At 39.5% G+C, this 21398-nt stretch overlaps 2 protein-coding genes across 4 annotated transcripts in view; one reads left to right on the top strand and one right to left on the bottom strand.

The window, feature by feature from the left end:
• Positions 1 to 780: 780 nt before the first annotated feature.
• n4bp2 (NEDD4 binding protein 2) lies at positions 781 to 20245 on the bottom strand. Of its 2 annotated transcripts, XM_057331340.1 has the most exons (16): positions 19825 to 20243; positions 18637 to 19561; positions 18359 to 18483; positions 18101 to 18189; positions 15554 to 15630; positions 15193 to 15345; positions 12852 to 15100; positions 11187 to 11272; positions 11037 to 11082; positions 9649 to 9794; positions 9438 to 9562; positions 6466 to 6592; positions 2562 to 2744; positions 2198 to 2366; positions 1973 to 2096; positions 781 to 1869 (listed from the first exon to the last, which is right to left on the bottom strand). In XM_057331340.1, the coding sequence occupies exons 1-16, from the start codon at positions 20111 to 20113 to the stop codon at positions 1824 to 1826; spliced, it is 4959 nt and encodes a 1652-aa protein (XP_057187323.1). In that variant the 5' UTR covers positions 20114 to 20243; the 3' UTR covers positions 781 to 1823. The 2 variants fall into 2 exon arrangements, with proteins under 2 accessions (XP_057187323.1, XP_057187325.1); XM_057331342.1 differs by lacking the exons at positions 781 to 1869; positions 1973 to 2096; positions 2198 to 2366; ... (3 more) ...; positions 9649 to 9794; positions 11037 to 11082 and having other exon boundaries at positions 11264 to 11530; positions 19825 to 20245.
• A 432-nt stretch (positions 20246 to 20677) lies between these two features.
• Positions 20678 to 21398, top strand: part of pds5a (PDS5 cohesin associated factor A) — a 32918-nt gene continuing 32197 nt past the window's right edge. For both annotated transcript variants that reach the window (XM_057331448.1, XM_057331447.1), the window contains exon 1: positions 20678 to 20817. The gene's annotated coding sequence lies outside the window, so the exon portion shown is untranslated. The remainder of the gene's footprint in view (positions 20818 to 21398) is intronic.

Raw genomic sequence — 21398 nt, 5'->3', positions numbered from 1 at the left:
AGAAAATGGATTTGAAATTAAAATGAACTATTTCTATGATTTATTTTATTAAGATTTCTAAAAGTCATAAAATATAAAACTGATCTTATTTTAAGTGTTATATTATCTGCACCTCAAACATACGTTGAGTTTTTTTGCAATGAAAACCTGACTATAAAAATATCATAAACACTAAATTCGTAAAAATAGGGCACAATATACTGTATTCATATGAAGGAATTTTCTGTATTCATTTCTTACATTTTGCACTACATTAAATTACATTTTAGCATTAACGGAAATGTCTGTAAAGTAAAGGGAAAATGTACTGGTAATTTTCTGCCAGTACGTTATCCGTTTTTAACAGGATTTTTTTTACAGTATAGCAACTTTTTTATAAAATCAAGGGATATATAATTCTGTGATTTAATTAACACACAACACACCTTTTGTTTGTTTGTGTGTTGTTTAAAAAGCTTTACATTCGATTTTAACTGCAATAAAGTCATTCAGTTCTACCTCCAACAATATTTATCAAGTCAACTGCATCTGCCTATAGTGGAGTGGAAGGGAACTGCATGCACATCCACAGCTGCTACATTCATCATGGAAGAATTTGACCTTTACTAATTGAAACTGAGTCAGCTACTGAGCGTGCAACATGCCGAGTTATATTTCCCCCCACCAACGTTTTCTATTGATTCAGGGGGAAATAGAAACAAAGAGAAACAACGACGTTGAACAAATTCAGCTGTGATTTTGAGCCCCAAAATCATGACAAGCTTTACGTTTCATTTAGCGACACTTTACTGCATTTTAATTTCACCAAAATTAAACAAACAAAATGTGTACATGTTAACTCTTTATTCTTTAGTTGTTTCATCATCATTTATGAACAAAATTAATCGGGCAAGTTCGCCTATAAAATTTCTTGAAAAGATTAAAAATATACCATCAATATATAAATTTCCATCAAAAATATTTTCAGAACAGTTGTGAGAATTCTCACACATAAGAACTGTGATTGCATAGCAACATTAAGATGCCTATAAAACAATGTTACATCACAAAATCTTAAACTGGTTGTATAAAAGCCAAAGATGAGATAAAACCGAAAGATCAGCGCTACAAAGGAACATACAATGTTTGACTCGTGGCCCAAAAACAGTGTTCAAAAATAAAAAAATACATTTCTTATTTAAGACACAGCCCTTTTTATGCTACTCACAAACACAGTAAATTAAAATGCAAAGATTAGTATTTATTTTCCATGAATGAGATATATATAGGAATGCTGTGGAAAGCAAGGTGCTAATAATCTGATGTCCTCATTTAACATTCCTGAACACAGCTGACAATGAGCTGCTACGTCATGTAAAACTGTTTACAAACCAAAAACATGATCAATGAACAACAATAAAATGACATATCAAACATAATACATACCTAAAAAACATCCCCCTTCTGCTTACTGCTATACAGTTTACAAATAACTGGTACGGTTAGACAAAAAATCTGTGGTCTTCATGCCTTGACAAAATGCATTTACGTAAAGCTCAGAGATTATTCACTAGCGATCACAGCACTATAATTCAGAACACTCAGCAGAAAGTGGGATCAGTTCTATTATTGTAAGGGAACATCCATAAACAAAGTAAACAATGTATATAAGCCAATATACACTATAACTGAGTAAATATGCAGAGATGCACAATTCCAAAAAGAGCACAGAGAGATGTATGTAGTTTAAAATCAAAAGCACTTTAGCGTTGCTGTTACCACTGGACCTGCGGGAAGACACTTTAAAGGCAGCTAAAGTAAACACTTCACTTGTAGCATCTTATTTAATGTAGTGTGACCAACACCAACCCAGTTTTAGGCTCAGCATAACTGTAAGAAAAACAGAAATGATGAAGCATACATTTGTGTAATGATTATTATGTGAGGTAATAATTATATAGGAAGAGGTAGCCATAAAATTATGTGAGTATACCTGTAGTAATGGCTTTTGAGGTAGTCTAGTACGGCAGGCCTGATACGTGCCATGCCCCCTTGACTGTGATTGCCTTTTCCAGTGATGACTGAAAGCTGGGGGCCGCACAAACCTTGATGCCACTCTAACCAAAAACATGTCCATTAAATACATATTCAACATATACTCTATTCTTTAGTTACACCTGTGATGAAAAACGGTGAGAAATGCTCATGATTCACTTACCTGATGTTTTTTCATCAAGCACTTTGGAAAGGTGATCAATGGCCTCATCCACATGCAATCCATGAAGATCTAGAATATTCTGAGGCAGGAGCGAAGCGTTCACCCGCTCAAATATCTGCATGGCTGCGAGGTGGTTTGCTTCACGCATCTTCTCTCCATGCGTGCGGCCCTACACATAGGCACATACAAATAAAACTGAGCAAAACAAATGTAAAAGGAAAATATATTTTTAGGATAAAAAAATGATTGTGCGACATTTAATTTATAAAGCACTTTCCCAGAGGTCGCTGTATGAAAACGCAACAAGAAATCAAGAATATCATGTCAAACAGTATGTATATTATATACGGCTCATCTCTTTCACCTGTTGCGCGTAGAAACTGGCCACGTCCTTGCGCCCTTGTCTATAGGCTTCAGCCGCTTTGTTAAAACTCTCTATCTGCCGACGCTTATGCAGCACTGCCTCTGTGCGGAAGTCCTCATATTCCGGGTCTTCCGTATCCTGGAACTGAGCTGCTTCCGCCTGCACATCTCTCGGTTTCCATTTCTGAGAGAAGAAAGATGTCAGCTTTTGTTTCATTTCACAATGCTTTATGGTCAACAGTGTTGGGTAAGTTACTCTGAAAAAGTAATTAATTACTAGTTACTAATTACACATTCAATAGTGTAATTAGATTACTGTACAAATTCTTCTTCTTCTTTTCCTTTCGGCTGTTCCCTTCAGGGGTCGCCACAGCGAATCATCTGCCTCCATCTAGCCCTATCCCCTGCATCCTCTTCTCTCAGACCGACTACCTTCATGTCCTCCTTCACTACATCCATAAACCTCCTCTTTGGTCTTCCTCTCGGCCTCCTGCCTGGCAGCTCTAACCTCAGCATCCTTTTACCGATATATTCACTCTCCCTCCTCTGAACATGTCCAAACCATCTCAACCTGGCCTCTCTAACTTTGTCTCCAAAACATCTCACATGTGCTGTCCCTCTGATGTACTCATTCCTGATCCTATCCATCCTCGTCACTCCCAAAGAGAACCTCAACATCTTCAGCTCTGCTACCTCTAACTCTTCCTCCTGTCTTTTCCTCAGTGCAACTGTCTCCAAACCATACAACATCGCTGGTCTCACTACTGCCCTGTACACCTTTCCTTTCATTCTTGCTGGTACTCTTTTATCACACAACAGACCTGACACTTTTCTCCACCCATTCCAACCTGCCTGCACACGCTTCTTCACCTCTTTTCCACACTCCCCATTACTCTGGACTGTTGACCCTAAGTACTTAAAATCCTGCACCTTCTTTACCTCTTCTCCCTGTAACCTCACTGTTTCACTTGGATCCCTCTCATTCACACACATGTATTCTGTCTTGCTGCGACTAACCTTCATTCCTCTTCTCTCCAGAGCAAACCTCCACCTCTCTAGACTTTCCTCCACCTGCTCCCTGCTCTCACTACAGATCACAATATCATCCGCAAACATCATAGTCCATGGAGATTCCTGTCTGACCTCATCTGTCAGCCTGTCCATCACCACCGCAAACAAGAAGGGGCTCAGAGCCGATCCTTGATGCAGTCCCACCTTCACCGTGAACTCCTCTGTCACACCTACCGCACACCTTACCACTGTCCTACTGCTCTCATACATATCCTGCACCACTCTAACATACTTCTCTGCCACTCCAGACCTCCTCATACAATACCACAGCTCCTCTCTTGGCACCCTGTCATACGCTTTCTCTAAATCTACAAAGACACAATGCAGCTCTTTCTGACCCTCTCTGTACTTCTCCACCAACCTTCTCAAAGCAAATATCGCATCTGTAGTGCTCTTTCTTGGCATGAAACCATACTGCTGCTCACAAATGCTCACTTCTCCCCTTAGCCTTGCTTCCACTACTCTTTCCCACAACTTCATTGTATGGCTCATCAGCTTAATACCTCTGTAGTTTCCACAACTCTGCACATCTCCCTTGTTCTTAAAAATCGGCACCAAAACATTTCTCCTCCATTCCTCAGGCATCCTCTCACTCTCTAAGACCTCGTTGAACAACCTAGTTAAAAACTCTACTGCCATCTCTCCTAGACACTTCCATACCTCCACTGGTATGTCATCCGGACCAACCGCCTTTCCTCTCTTCATCCTCTTCAAAGCTCTCCTAACTTCACCCTTGCTAATCCTTTCTACTTCCTGCTCAACAATATTTGCCTCTACTACTCTTCTCTCCCTGCCATTTTCCTCATTCATCAGTTCCTCAAAGTACTCCTTCCATCTTTCCCTCACCCTCCTGTCACCTGTTAACACATTTCCATCTCTATCTTTAATCACTCTAACCTGCTGCACATCCTTTCCATCTCTATCCCTCTGCCTCGCCAACCGATACAAATCCCTCTCACCTTCCTTACTATCTAACCTTGCATACATATCCTCATAAGCTTTCTGTTTGGCCTTTGCAACCTCTATCTTAACCTCACGCTGCATCTCCCTATATTCCTGTCTACTTTCCTCCGTCCTCTCACTGTCCCACTTCTTCCTAGCTAACCTCTTCCTCTGGATACTCTCCTGAACTTCCTCATTCCACCACCAAGTCTCCTTGTCTTCTTTTCTCCTTCCAGATGATACACCTAGCACCTTCCTACCTGTCTCCCTGATCACTTTGGCTGTAGTAGTCCAGTCATCTGGAAGCACCTCCTGACCACCTAAAGCCTGTCTCAACTCTTCCCTGAAAACAACACGGCACTCTTCCTTTTCCAACTTCCACCACTTTGTCTTCTGCTCTGCCTTTGCTCTCTTCATCTTCCTCACCACCAGAGTCATCTTACACACCACCATCCTATGCTGTCTAGCTACACTCTCTCCTACCACTACTTTGCAATCGCTAATCTCCATCAGATTACAGCGTCTACATAAAATATAGTCCACCTGTGTGCTCCTGCCACCACTCTTATATGTCACCCTGTGTTCCTGCCTCTTCTGAAAGTACGTGTTCACCACAGCCATCTCCATACTTTTAGCAAAGTCTACCAACCTCTGTCCTTCTGGGTTCCTTTCCTGAAGACCAAACCTGCCCATCACTTCCTCATCCCCACTATTCCCTTCACCAACATGTCCATTAAAGTCTGCGCCTATCACCACTCTCTCACCTCTGGGAACACTCTGCATCACTTCCTCAAACTCGCTCCAGAATCTGTCTTTCTCCTCTTGCTCACAACCTACTTGTGGAGCATAAGCACTGACAACATTCAACATCACACCTTCAATTTCCAGCTTCAGACTCATCAACCTATCTGACACTCTCTTTACCTCCAGAACATTCTTCACACACTCCTCCTTCAGGATCACTCCTACTCCATTTCTCTTCCTGTCCGCACCATGATAAAACAGTTTAAACCCTGCTCCAATGCTTCTAGCCTTGCTCCCTTTCCACCTGGTCTCCTGGACACACAGAATGTCGACTTTCCTCCTCTGCATCATATCTACCAGCTCTCTGCCTTTACCTGTCAACGTACCAACATTCAAAGTCCCTACTTTCAGTCTGAAACTCCTGCCTTTCCTCTTCTCTCTCTGCCTACGGACACGCCTTCCTCCTCTAACACACCTTCCTCCTCTCCTTTGACCAACAGTAGCCCAATTTCCACCAGTGCCCTGTAAGTCAACGGCACCGATGGCGGTCGTTGTTAACCCGGGCCCCGACCGATCCGGTATGGAAGTCATGTTAGTGATTCGCATATTTGATTTGGCAAAAGTTTTATGTCGGATGCCCTTCCTGACACAACCCTCTCTATTTATCCGGGCTTGGGACCGGCACAAAAAGTACACTGGCTTGTGACCTCCTGTGGCTAGATTTTACTGTACAAATTACTCTCTCCAAAAAGTATTTAAATACTTATTACTAATTACTTTCTATATCTTATATCAACCTTGATTAGTTAAGTGAGTCAAGGATAGACATAAAACGACTCTCAATTCATTCAAATAAATCATATAAAACTACATAAAGTACAATTATTAACTGACTTGTATAACAAATGAGATAAAGATACATTAATGCATGCATTTTAAAGTAAAATTTGGAATTTTAATGTCAATTCCACTATTGTATACATTACACAGTATTTAATTCAGTTACATCAGAAGTAACTGTAATTTAATTACAGAACAAATAAGATTAATCCCTTACTTTACTTTTTTAAGGGAAAGTAATTAAATTACAGTAACTAATTACTTAGTAACTAGTTACACCCAACACTAAGTGTATCAAGAGTGCTCACCCTCTCTTTGCTCTGCGGTCTGCTTGTGCCATTGCGCTGAAGGGCGGGTTCAGAGGCCACAACGTTTCTGACCGGCACGTCATCCAACAGAGCGTGCAAAAACTGTTCGGTCTGCTCCAGAGAGTAACTACACAAACACAAGCACATGGGTGGGGAGATGTTTCCTTTAGGTTATTTATGCAGTTATACAAAAAAAGAACTAAAGAATTCTTTGACACTGATTTATTACGAACGGATCATCTCGAATAATTACACGATTGAGCCTTAATAAAGCCACATCTTCAACAACCTTTGGAGATAAAGGTTGGCATTGTGGCTTTTCAGTTTTTTACAGCACACCATGAGTTAAAATTAGCAGTCGCAAATGGTTTCACATCACACCTATCTTAGGTTCGCTGCACTGGTTACAGAAGCCATAAACAATCTTGCTCCTCAATATCTTTATTATAGTACACAATCCAGCCAGATCAGATCATTTTTGTCAATTGATCCTCCAAAAATAACACATAGCACCTTTTAACTAGTGCATATCAGGAACCTGGCTCTCCAAATTAGTGCCAAGAGAGGTCACACTAAATTCTGACTTTTGCTCGAAGAAGACTATTTTATATGGGAGGCAAATCCTGCCAAATTTAAATAAATAAACTAAACGATGAAAATGAAAACCAGATTAGCAATTTCATTATACACAACTGCGTGCACAATATGTGCCAAAATTAAAATTAAAATGAAATTATTTTATTTTCATTTTCATTTTTACACTGACAATGCGTTGTCCCTGTCAAATTGAAAAAGAAAATACAATTGGTGATTTGACATTTCATTTTCACGAAAATCTCGAGGCAAGACTGCCAATTTGAAAATGAAAAGGCAAATGTGAAAAATAAATTGTAAAAACATTTTTTACAAAGGTTTTATTAATGTTCACGCAATAATACTGACACAATTCAAATTAAAATGTAAACTTTGATTTTCATTTTATTTTATTTTCTCTTCTCTTTTATTTCATTTTCGTTTTCATTTTCTTTTTCTTTTTCTTGTTCACAGTTATGCAAATTACATGTTAATTAGTGGGTGTGGACGAGCGTCTGCATTACTGGGAACGCCCACAAAAAACGTCATATCCGTTTATTCGAACGAACGTGTTTAGACCTTGTCAGGCGCTTGGCCTTAGCGCTTTGTAATGATGACGCACAGCACTATTAATTCATTCGAATGGTTTTTTTTGTCTCACGGCGCGGTGACACAGACCTGCACTTATAAGTGTTGTAGGTATTAGATGTTTTTTGGTATGACAGCTGAACTTCAAGGAATTTAAACAGGCGCATCATTTAAAACATGCATTCATAACATAGTGCAGCACTTTGTATAACGATTGGCTCATAATCATAATGAATGAAGTACGCGGGGCTGATTTAAACACATATGAGCCGCTCTTGTGATACCATAAGCGAATTGGTCTGCGCACAGCGCGCGTGAGGTTAAACACACCTTATCAACCTCAAACCGAACATTACGATGGATTCTATTGTGCTGAGAAAGATCGCTTTGTTTATGTTTTCTTAAAAGCAGTCACAGTGTAATGATGATAGCGTGCTCGGGTGCGGATGGTAATGTACAGTGTAAGAGCAGGTCAGCGGCGGAGTGGGGACAATCGCGCTCCGGCATGTTTCAGGGCACGCTAGAGATACGGGCTCTCCAATGCTTTAGTTTGTTCGTCTGTTAACTTATCAGAGATGCAGAACACCACACAACAATTTTCGGTATTGCACCAGGCACAGTCATCGTCATCATTACAAAGTGCTAAGGCCAAGCGCCTGACAAGGTCTACACACGTTCGTTCGAATAAACGGATATGACTTTTTTGTGGGCGTTCCCAGTAATGCAGACGCTCGTCCACACCCACTAATTAACATGTAATTTGCATAACCGTGAACAAGAAAAAGAAAATGAAAACGAAAATGAAATAAAAGAGAAGAGAAAATAAAATAAAATGAAAATCAAAGTTGACATTTTAATTTGAATTGTGTCAGTATTATTGCGTGAACATTAATAAAACCTTTGTAAAAAATGTTTTTACAATTTATTTTTCACATTTGCCTTTTCATTTTCAAATTGGCAGTCTTGCCTCGAGATTTTAGTGAAAATGAAATGTCAAATCACCAATTGAATTTTCTTTTTCAATTTGACAGGGACAACGCATTGTCAGTGTAAAAATGAAAATAAAATTATTTTATTTTATTTTTCATTTTGGCACATATTGTGCACGCAGTTGTGTATAATGAAATTGCTAATCTGGTTTTCATTTTCATCGTTTAATTTATTTATTTAAATTTGGCAGGATTTGCCTCCCATAATTTTATTCTATAAATTGTTTTTTTTATTTTGTGCACATACGTATTTCTGTTTGTATCTTAATAGACTTTTGCACAGTAATGTACATCACATTATAGACGTTAAACATGTTGTAACATCATGTTACAACCATTAACAGTCATTTCACAACAGACTCTAATTGACTTTCAGCACACTTACAACAGGCACATTTACCTTGGTTCAATCTGGGCTAATGAGTTGCTTCTCATTTCATAAACTGTGCATTTTCATTTGCTTTTCAGGAAAACACGCAATGAGGAGATGGGAGGACAGAAGAATCCAAGGAATAAATATTTGGAACATGGATAACTTCGTAATCTCAGCAAAGCAAGATGCAGTTAAAGTATGCAAAATTAAAGCTGTATAATATCCTGCAAAATTGTTGTGAAGGGGAGAGGACCATATCAATGTCACGTTTCCACAAACATGAGTTTCGTATGGGATGCACTAATGTGTCCTGGGTCCTAGCTCCTATACAAGTGCCCTCTCTGCAAATTGTATTAAAATGCAAACTGCACCCCACTCCGCCCTGAGCTTTAAACAACCTCACCTTCAATGCTCCCTATAATCAAATGACCTTAGAATCTCATACTCACTTGTGATCTCTAAAGATGTCCCTCAGAAAATGTCGGTCTATGGTGGGGAACATCGAGAAGAGTTGGTACTCCTTCAGCTTGGCTGCGCTGTCTTTCTTATTCAGATCTTTCCGGCTTGACCTGGACTGAATCACAGATATGGCTCAATGTTACCTCCTCCCTTTACAGTTCTAATGACTAAATGAGTGTTTATGTAAAGTATAAGTATTACCTTCTCTATGCTGTCTTGCATCACCTGCTCTTCAATCATGATGTCCCTCAGAGAGACGGTGGGACAGGACACACTCCAGTGGTCCATAAAAGGAGCATCTTCATACAAACCTTTGCTTCCCTGTGGTTCACCCCAATGGTCGGTATCTTCATTACCATGGAGACATGAATGAAAGGACAGAAAATAACAGACAGAGAAAAAATATTTATAGTGTGTGTTTTGCACTGGTCAATGAATATGTAAATAGACAGAGGAAAAGAAAGGGATGTATCAAGAGAAGTAAGGTACAGGAAGTAGTGACTAAATGGAATTATTGCAAAATTTCAATAAGTTGATGAAATCGACAAGACTAAATGTAAAAAAGTCAAACAATTATATCCAAAGTGCTATTAAGTGTATGTAACACATTTTTCATAGGATGCATATTAGTGATACTAACATAAGAAAATGACTGTCTGTGATTGTTTTAAAGAGACAGTTTACCTAAAATGAAACTTCTGTCATTATTTACTCACCCTCAAGTCGTTTCAACCTGTATGATTTTAGTTGTTCTGCTGAACACAAAGAAAGATATTTAGAGGAATGTCTGTAACCAAATAGTTCTGGGGCACTATTGACTACCATAGTAAGAAAACACTACTATGGTAGTCAATGGTGCCCCCACTGTTTGATCTCACACATTCTTCAAGTATCTTTATAAGAAATTTATACAGGTTTGAAACAAGTTGAGGTTGAGTAAATGAAAGAATTTTCATTTTTGTGTGACTTATCCCTTTAAAAAAGCAGTCAGTTGTCTTTGCCTCTATCGCCATCTCTGTTTGAAACATACAATTGTAGGTAACTTTACATATGCTTACGTGTGTTGAAGTCAAATGCATCAAAATTATACTTTACGCAAAACTTAAATAAAAAAAATTAGGGCTGTCAAACGATTAATCGCGATTAATCGCATCCAGAGTAAAAGTTTGTGTTTACCTAATATACTGTATGTCTGTGTACCGTGCATATTAATTTTGTATTTATAAATACAAACACATACACATGAATACATATTTAGGAAATATTTACATGTATTTATTTATATTTACCAATAATTGAAATTGTATATAAATGTTTATTAATTTTGAGATTTTTCTTAAATATATGCATCTATGTGTATGTGTTAATAAATACAAAATTATTATGCACAGTACACAGATATATATTATGTAAACACAAACTCTTAATCTGGATGCGATTAATCGTTTGACAGCCCTAAAAAAATATAAGCTTGCCTTTGTGAACCAAGAATAAGACGGGTTTGAACATTGATTTTTGCATTCTTTCTCAATAACTGATATTTGTTAAAAACGTGACATATTGCAGTATTAAGAAGTAAATTGTCTCACTCTCTTGCAGTTGCTGATAGGACAGGGCAGCCAGTCTGTGCTTCTCCTGCCAAAGACAACAGACACTAGCTAAATTCTACATCATACATCAGAATAGCAGGTTAATATCCAAACATTGTACGGATAAGAAGATCAAGACATGCAACTTACTTGGATAGTTTCTTTCCATTTCTGGTGCAGAAGTTTGGCCAAGTTTAGGTCTATTTGCACTGCACAATCATCTGATGAAAAGGCACCTGCATCCACATGAAGACGAAAAAGATCATTTGAATACACTGTAAATGCGTGAATGAGAAGGGGATAGTTCATCCAAAAATGAAGTCTTCAATTTCTTTCTTTTCATCCTCATTTACTTTCTTTCTTCTGCAGAACATTTAAGATATTTGAAAAAACATTGGTAACCAAACTAGTGTTGGGAAACCTGACGATCTTGAAGGCGTCCGCAATCCACTTTTCAATGGAATCGCGTGGATGATCTTGATCTTGTCTGTCGTCTAAAACAAGAGGTTTGTTCGACATCATTCAGCGCTGTACAGACTCATTGGCGTATGACATTGAAGCACCATGAGAGCAGAGAGCTCTATGTGCTTTCCAATCACTCATGCGTGCGATACAGATTTGCACGTGCATTAGACAGAGCAGCTTGTCTGTGTGAAGTGTGTTTGTGCTTGTTAGTATGTGACGATAATCGATGGCGCACCGCTAATTTATTTAGTTTTAATCTGTTTTGCGATTGAAACTCGTTTCCCGGCTGCATTGAGTTCATATAGCCTATATCTAGAGCCCTATGGTTTCCGTGATGTGGACGCGGAATCCTGCTATTTAAATCCGTCATCTCCCGGTTCGGCGTGTGTGAGTGAATGTGTTGCAGTTTAACGTGCTACACACGTGACCCTCATGGATTTGTATGTCTCTCACTGTATGAGGACATAAACGAGTTTTCACTGTTTGAGAAAGACTATCGTCACTGAACTACACACACTGAAACTCAAGTGTCTATTGAAGCGTCTTCACGACGACCCGTCAAAATGGAACACAGGTTAACCTAAACGCTCAAATGAAAAAAATATTGTAGTGTTCTATAGTATTCTTGTTGTAAATTGATCAACTGTAGTATACTTTAATATTTACTATAGTAAGGTTCAAAAACACTATAATATCTAGGTATTTTACTGCAGTTTACTATAGGCCTAGTAAATACTATAGTAAGGCTACTACAGTATTTTTATGTGGACAAATATATTACTATTGTATAGTAAAAAATGGACAACACAGAACAATAAAAAATGGGTAAACTAAAAATTATATGGTGCTAATTGATCAATTTGTATATAACATATACTTTTTCTGTTAACCAGTCTATTTATGTGATGATCTGCATTTGTGTTTTGTGATGATAACAGACGTTTTATACTTGTGCTACATGTACAACTGTTTGGCCTGTGCTACAAAACTTTAAACCTCTGTAGCACCAGTGCAATGTGCAAAAAAGTGAATGTACAGCCCTGTATTTCAATTCAGATCGTGGATCGAGATTCTTTGTTATGAAGATCGTGATATGCTTTTTTGGGAAGACCTAAACCAAACAACAACCCATTGACTTACATTGTATGGACACAAAACCACTGAGACATTTCTAAACATATCTTATTTGTGTTCAACAGAAAGAAGAGTAATACTGTGTACAGGTTTTGAACGACATTAGGGTAAATAAATTATGACAGATTCTTTATAGATAAAGATGATTCTTAATCCCTTTAAAGACAACAAGAGATATCTTATTTTTAACAATTTGTTGATCAGATTATTGGTTACCTGGACTGACCCCTACAGGTCCAAACAGCTCAGTGAGCTGCAATGCAAGTTCAGTTGGAAGCTTTAGCTCCAGAGTCTGAATGTACATTGTATTTGGCTTTCTTCTTTCCAGTTCAGTTCTCCTTCTCTCCTTTTCACATTCCTTCCTCGCCTCCTCCTCCTTGCGCTCAATTTCATCAACCTGACGCAGGAGTAACTGCGCTATGGCATCCACTTCTGGTCTCATCTCTTCATCTTCCTTTTCTTTCTCCACTCCATCCTCCTCACTCCATTCCTCCAATTCTCCCTCCATGCATTGAACAACTGGCTCACTTTCAGTAACTATTGTCTCTATCTGGCTTGGATCTGTTTTATTTGGCACTTCAACATTAGCTACTGGAACCTCTAGGTGTGCACCAGTGTCTTCTGTTGGTTGGTCTACAATGGATGACTCACGTTTCATGCTGACACCCTCATCAGAACCTTCAGCTTCACTTTGTGAACTTTGTCCAGTGCTCCAATCATCATCAGCCTGGCTCAAGTCACTAAAGTTAGTTTCTTGTGACTTGGGACTGATGCTACTTGGTGAACTTTTGTTTGAGTCCACATTTTGGTCATCTCTGGCATGGTCAACATCTGAGCCCATCACTTTTTCTATGGACAGATCTTTCTCCGCATCCACAGGATGAAGAGACCCCAATTCAGCCTCCTCGTCTTCTTTATATAGCTGTTCTCCTGAATCTAGCAACAAATTAGTTGTCCATTCCATATCTTGATGGCACTTCTCATAAAGGTCCTCCAGGATGTCCATGGAGACACGTCTGAAGTGACGACTTAGAATCTCAAGGTTGTACTGTTTGGAGTGGCATTCCTTAAATTCATTCTCTTCTACCTGAGAGCCTTTCTCGTGGACAACACAATATGGCACCCCCTGTTGGCAGGCAGACTGCTCTTCTTTCGTTTTTGGATTGAAATGCAAAGAGTTACCTTCTAATATAACCAAAGCACCACCAGTAAAATCTTCTGAAGTACATTTGTGCTGGTCAATTCGCCAAATCAGAGCAAAGTCCTGAGGGTGTGTTTGGGTTGAAGCACTGGAACATGACACCAGTGATGGTGTGGGATCAGGGAGAAGGTGTGAAATAACTGAAGATTGTGAGGGTGGTGAGGAGGGACATTGATTGGTGAAGGTAAGTGCCAGTTTACAAGATTTTCCTGATCTTCGATTAAGCCCTCTCCGTCTTTCCAGACTGCTTTCAGATTCTAAACCACCCCTTAAACACTGATTTCCTTGTATGTTGGGGCTCATGCTGCTATTATCCGCCGGCACAGCAAGCTCCGCCTCCTCAACCTTCTCCTGTGTGTCCTCAGCAGACACTGGATCTGACTGCTCGGTCTGTTCTTCTTGTTTTGTGGGAATTGGAGAACTCAACAAATCTTGACTTGGGTCAGTGCATTCTGAGAACTTCTGCACACAGTCAGGGAGCTCAGACCTGGTCTCCAAAGTCAAGTCCTCCTCTTTTCCACCCCAAAATGAGGAATGTTGAGAAGCTGGAGATGAGTTTCCTTGTAGAAGATCTATAAGTTTTTGAAATTCAGCTTCCTTAAGGTCGTCAGTACCATACTGCTTCTCCTCATCAGAAGAAACATTCTCTATGTCTTCCACCGCACTAGACTCCACGTTCTTTACAGAGCGATTCTTTGAGCTTTGTTGTCTTCCTTGCCGCTGGGCTTGAGATTCCATTGGCCAGTCTCCCACAAAATCCAACAGCTCTGGTCGAACTACATTGTCCTCAGAAAGAGGCTCATTTTCACATTCCCTCTCCTTTTCCTGCTCTAAAGGCCCATCACTGGAGTTAAAGTTCACAAGTCGATCCATGATATTTACTCCCGGTACACTTCTAACATACGCTCTGTCCCTTTTTACTCGTTGATCAATGGACTCTGAAAATGCTACAGGCTGCTCTAGAAACTTCTCTTTAGATGTCCCGGTGTCCACAAGACAGGCATCCAGCTCCACATCCAAATCTTCTCCATCAAGCAGGTCAGACAGTGGCGTCCCCGACCCTTCCAGAGCATTCTCACAAAACAGCATTGGCTCCTTAGAACCGAAGGATCCCATTTTACCTTCTTCTTCACCAGTGGAAGTACCGAACATCTGTCTAACTGAGGACACATCAGGCAGTGATGAGGAAAGATATGGATTCAGTTTGCTTAACTCAGAGTCACCAACAAGATCAGGATGGCTGATGCCAGGAAGGAAAGACTCCCTAAAAGAAATAAATTAAAATATGTAATTTTTTATTTATAAAAATAAAGAAATAAAAACATCAATAACATGTAATGTAATGCGAGTGCTTACTGTGGTTGGCCAGCATCAGCTTGAGTTAAGTCCACAACACTTGGTACAGGTTCTGCTTTATGTGAATTCATGATGCTTTGGACAGAGACAAATCTGTCATATCGATCCAGCATATGTCTGATCTTTTCTTTTGATACTTGGTGTCTTGTGCGCCTTCATAGAGAGGATAAAGGAGAGTCAGTTTCTTTGCGATTAAGTGATTATGTGAAGCTATGGATTACAGTTGTATGCTAGTATTTGTTATTCATACTTCAAGAGTAGTTTGGAGATATAAAAACATTACAGTGATTCCAACAGTGCATAATGAGTTTCATGTAAGTAAATGTGGTTAATGGTTATTTGTGGTCATGTATAAACATACTTCTCCAGCTCTCTGGGTTTGGCTTTCCACCAGGTATCTGGCTCACGAAAAAGCACCCTATACCTGTATTTTTGTGCCTAGGAAAAGGAACAGCCTATGATCAGCACAATGAACCTGTTTAAGTCTGCGTGAGCTACATTTACATTTGTGTGTCAAATCAAATGCACATCACACTGTAAGTATGTGTGTGCAGGTAAGTATGAAACATTCCACAGTGAATAAATCAAAAACAACATGTGTGTGACATAAATATAAATGTACTTTTAATCAAAAGCCAAGCCAAGCAAAGCCACAGCACATCTTTTACAATTGAAATTAGAGATGCACCAATACTAAATTTCTACACCGATACGATAGCCGATACGATTATTAAGTTATATCTGCCGATGATAAAAGATTAAATTAATTAAATTAAATTGTCGGCTAGGGTTGGGAATCGTTTGAATTTTATCGATTCCAATTCTGATTCTGCTTATCCATTTAGATTCTTATCGATTCCCAGTTTCGATTCCACAGTTGAAGTAAAACATTTAGATATCAACCTGTATGGTTATTAGCCTGCTTATTGACTGGTTTTGTGTATACAGTTAGGGCCATAAATATTTGGACAGAGGCACATTTTTTGTTATTTTAGCTGTGTATCAATGTGTTTTCGAGTTACAGTTTTATAAATATTGTCTTAAATGCACACTCTCAGCTTTATTTAGAGTGTATTCACATCCAGATTAGCTGAAGGATTTAGGAATTACAGCTCTTTAATATGAAGCGCACCCCTTTTTCAAGGGACCAAAAGTAATTGGACAGTTGAATAAAAAGCTGTTTTATTCACAAGTATGGGCTTTTCCTTAAATAATTTTGTCATAAATGAAGCATGTTAAAGGTCTGGAGTTGATTCTACATGTGGTGTTTGCATTTGGAAGCTGTTGCTGTGAACCCACATCATGGGGTTCAGGGAGATCGACATGCAAGTGAAACAGACCATAGTTAGATTTCAAAAACACTACACATCCGTCAGAAAGATGCCAGGAACATTAAGAGCGGCCAAATCAACAATTTGGTACATTCTAAGAAAAAAAAAACACACCGCTGAGCTCAGTAACAAAACAATCCTGGGCGTCCATATCAGATAAAAGTGGTGGATGATGACATTATCCTCTCCATGATAAAGAAAAACACCTTCACAACGTCCGGACAAGTGAAGAACACTCTCCAAGAGGTAAATATGTCAATGTTTGTCAATCAAAACAATAAAGAGAATACAAGGAAAAAATAGAGAGGGTTCACAACAAGGTGCAAAAGCCTCAAGAATAGGATGGGTAGATTAGACTTCTGAAATAGCCGAACAAGCTCTAGAAAGCATTTTTTTGGAGAGATCAAATTAATTTCAGCCTGCATAAGACTAAAAAGAATAAAAGATATGGAGAAGGCTTGGAATATCTCATGATATGAGCATACAACATCTTCAGTAAAATAGTGTTTAGGCAGTGTGATTCCATTTCCATGCATGACGTCCTCAGGCACTGGGTCACTGGTGTTTTTTTGGTGATGTAACAGAAGACAGAAGCATCCGGATTAATTCTTCACTTGTCTGGAAGTTGTGAAGATGTTTTTCTTTATCATGGAGAGGATAATGTCATCATCCACCACTTTTATCTCATATGGACACCTAGGATTGTTTTGTTACTGAGCTCAGCTGTGTGTTTTTTCCCCCCCAGAATGTCCCAAATTGTTGATTTGGCCGCTCTTAATGTTCCTGGCATCTTTCTGACGGATGTGTAGTGTTTCACTTGCATGGCGATCTCCCTGAACCCCATGATGTGGGTTCACAGCAACAGCTTCCAAATGCACCACATGTAGAATCAACTCTAGACCTTTAACATGCTTCATTTATGACAAAATTATTTAAGGAAAAGCCCATACATGTGAATAAAACAGCTTTTCATTCAACTGTCCAATTACTTTTGGTCCCTTGAAAAAGGGTAATGCGCTTCATATTAAAGAGCTGTAATTCCTAAATCCTTCAGCTAATCTGGATGTGAATACACTCTAAATAAAGATGAGAGTGTGCACTTTAAGACAATATCTATTATAAAACTGTAACTCGAAAACATATTGATACACAGCTAAAATAACAAAAAATGTGCCTCTTTTATGGCCCTAACTGTATATACACATAGAACCAGGTTGAATTACATCATGGTTAAACTGTAGTAACTATTATGAAACTATGGTTTATTTCTGATTCCTGTGCTTTAATGCAAATACTATAGTTAAACCATGCTTACTATAGTAAAAATATGGATCATTTTCATAAGGCCCTTTATTGCGATATCATCAGATCATGCAACACATGTATTTTTCTTAAAACATGCCCACAGGAATTGATAAGAGGAATTCAAATTTTAATCAAGTACCCTATTCCTTTCGATTCCGATCCGATTCCTAGACTTTCGATTGGAATTGATTTTCGATTCCCAACCCTACTCTCGGCTACTACTGTGCATTTAGATTTTATTTCATATATATGTTTTATTATAAACTGCTCACCATGGCAACGTATGGTTTCATCTCCCAACACTGCATATTTGTGTTGTCTATTATGATGGGCGTTTGGCATTTTTCAAAAGCCTCTTTTGCTGAAAAGTGTACAAATTGTTCACCAGAAAGACATCGCATGAGATCAGGCTGTTTATTTAATTGACAGATAAACAGTTGAACACACAGGGAAATAACTGCAAATATTTGTACACACCAGACATTTGATTTGTATTAACTAGAGATGGACAGACCCTGTGTATAACTCACCTCTCTTTTGATTCCACTCATGAGCCTCTCCTAGTAAATGTGGCTCGTAATGGTAATGTCCATTTCGAGTAAAATATTTGTCAGTGCTCGAAACAACCCCTCCTGGGTTATGATCCAGCAAAGCCCTTGAAAACAAGAAGAGATAAAAACTTTAAATAAAACAAACCTATAGACACTTTATAAGGTGTTTTTGCAATTCATATCAGCTGATTCTGGCTATAATATTGGTCTATTAACATGGCACAAAGCTTTTTCTGTGTCGTTGACGTCTTGCTTACATGGCAAGGGTGGTTTTTCCTGATCCAGGAGCCCCTCTAAGTAACACCAGCACATGACCCTCCAATTTAAGACGTTTTTTCGTGGGCATAGTCCATGACTGTGGTACAGTTGCAGAGGGCTTCAAAGGAGCTTGTCTTATAGGTCTTTGAGCCAACCATTGAGCACCAGAGATGGGGTTCATATTCCAGGGTGTGGGATTAGACATGACCGGCGTGATGAAGGCCGGCCCAACATTGCGGGGATTGAACTCAGCTGCACGTGTGTTCCAGAACATGGCTGGTGTGCGGAGTTCTTCACTATACCGGCTGACTGCAGAAACATGTGTGTTGGTAGGAAGTTGATCAGGCCTGCGGTACACCTGGAAGGCAGACGGCCGCTGTTCACCTGAGCTGGCATCCACTGTTAGATGACTAAAGTCAAGAGATATGTTTTTCTGCTCAGGAATACAACCGCCGCCAAAACTCAGTTCATTGACTGGTGAACTGCCAGCCACAGAGACACATTCAGGGTTGCTTTCTTGGTTTAACTGTTCGAGCTCTGATAAGGTTGGAGCAGCAGGAAAATGAGTCTGGGATGTAGGAGGCAGAGAGGAGAGAGGGATTGACTGAGAAGGAGGAGGCAGAGCAGAGAGCGGTATGGAGGACATTATAGGAGTAGCTTGTGATGTAAACGTTTCAAGTTCCTGATCTAGGAGCGTATCTGAGTCTTCTGTGAAGTGTGTTTCATCAGGGATGACCTTCGGTTGAGATGCAGGCTGGTTTGAACAAGTAAAGCTCTGCGCTGTTCCACTGCGAAGTTCTGTTTGACTGTGGCTTGCTCCCAGTAGAGCAGCCGCCTGCTCGAACCCTGAGACATGAGGAGGGGGCAGGTCTGTGCCTTCAGCAGCATTTGACAGCTCCAAAAGAGAATCCATTGCATTTTCAACTAAAAATACAGTGGTGAAAAAAACAAGACGTTAAAGAATAAATATGTATACTACAGGATGAAAGAAGTCCAGGATATTTTTGTAATCTAGGATTATCAATGTTTCATAAATATTACATACAAAACAAGTCTAGTGTACTTACTGTCTGTATCTCAAAACAACTAACAATAAACGCACACTATGTACAATCAAATTAACCTGTAATTTACCTTGTAACAAACAAAATCATTTGGCAAAATCGCAGTAAGTGGTGACAATTTACCTTTAAAATCTGACTCTGACAGCACCATATAAATAACTTCAGGATCCAGATGTGAAAACATTTCTTGCATTCCCTGGATGACTTTGTCTCGGCTTTGAGATCCCGACTGACCGCTGCTGGGCAGCGTGCACCCAAAGTAGTTACTATATCCCCATGATGAGTCCGCCTGGGTCACAGCAGAGCCATTCGTCCCGTGTGCTCGACTCTCACTCTCGGGACCGCTCCCGTACTCGGCCCTCTGCCTCGTGCCTCGAGAAGGACTCTGTCCGTTTTTCTTTTTCTTTGGCATTCTGCTGTTCCAGGTTTACAAGACACCGACCATCGATCCACTGTTTACTGTTTTTACTACAGGAAAGGAAAAGTAGGAGAAAACCAGCCGAACAACTCTCAACGGGGTTGGAAAATCCTGCAGCGCCTCTTGTGGATGGAAAGAGCACGAGCATGTGTTGTGATATTTTGCCCATTACATGTACGTGCCACAGGAGTAGATCAGTCAAATTTTATTCGAATTCGTGATGTGTTGAAAACAGTATGCGACTAGTTACTTATCTGTTATTTGTGTAAGGGCAATGTTTGCCCCGTGTTCCTTTACGCTATTTGAAATAAAATATACCAAATGTTAGACAACAGACGCATTTTGCGCCCACATGTTTGATATAAAATATTTTTTAATTCGTGGGATTTTGCCTTAAAGCTAAACTCTGGTTGAATTAATACGTGCGTTTTTTCTAACATTTACGGTAAGTTACATTCACTACATTTGACGTACAGTAAAACGCTTCTTTTCTAATCCGTACGGTAATATTTCTCCCTCCATCGTTGAGCCGCAATACCAATTTTCAGCCAACGGGGGAGCTGCGTCCCCACGTTCCACGCGAGGACGTTCATACATCCCTGTATGAAAGAGACGGAGCTTTGTGCCCGAAACTAAAAAAATATCCAAACCCGTACCCGAACCTGACTAATGAATTAAAACAACGACTTATCCGTGAGGTAATGACGGGGTATTTGTTTGTATGAGGCTAAGGGGCGGTTGGGGTTGCTCGGGAGAGTTTAATTCACACAGTTTATATGGGATGGTCAAGTTGGTGGTCGGTGTTTTGCCTCGCTGAGTGAACTTAGAGAGAGAAAACAAGTAAACAGTTCAGATATCCTAGCGTCTAAAGTTAGGATAACGTCCACTAAGGAGAGGTATCGAGTGATACATCTGGAATAAATGCATTTGGGATTATAGTAAACTGCTGGTTGTTATTGTAACAGGTAACGTTAAATGTGAGTGTTGGCTGGATGTTTGTTCAATAGTTTGAGGCCTGACGGCTAGGCCATTAGCCGCTCAAATAACTGTTTTAGTCTACAATGTATTTTAAATTGTATTTTATTTTCCAAACGAGTGGAATTATGTCGGAATAGTTATGTTGTATGGATAGCCATGTCAGGAAAGTAAGTGTTAGAGTATTTTTTGTTTTAGTGTTAAAGCGCGGGTGGCCGAGCTGGTCTCGTTAGCGTTCAGGCTAGTGTTGCCGTTAGCTTCATTAGCTTCGCGTTTTTATTTCATGAATTTCCGAAAACAGTAG

This window comes from Triplophysa rosa, linkage group LG4, assembly GCF_024868665.1.
Source record: "Triplophysa rosa linkage group LG4, Trosa_1v2, whole genome shotgun sequence".
NCBI lineage: Eukaryota > Metazoa > Chordata > Actinopteri > Cypriniformes > Nemacheilidae > Triplophysa > Triplophysa rosa.
Note: the sequence above shows the minus strand (reverse complement) of the source record. Positions and strands in the feature narration are given on the sequence as shown.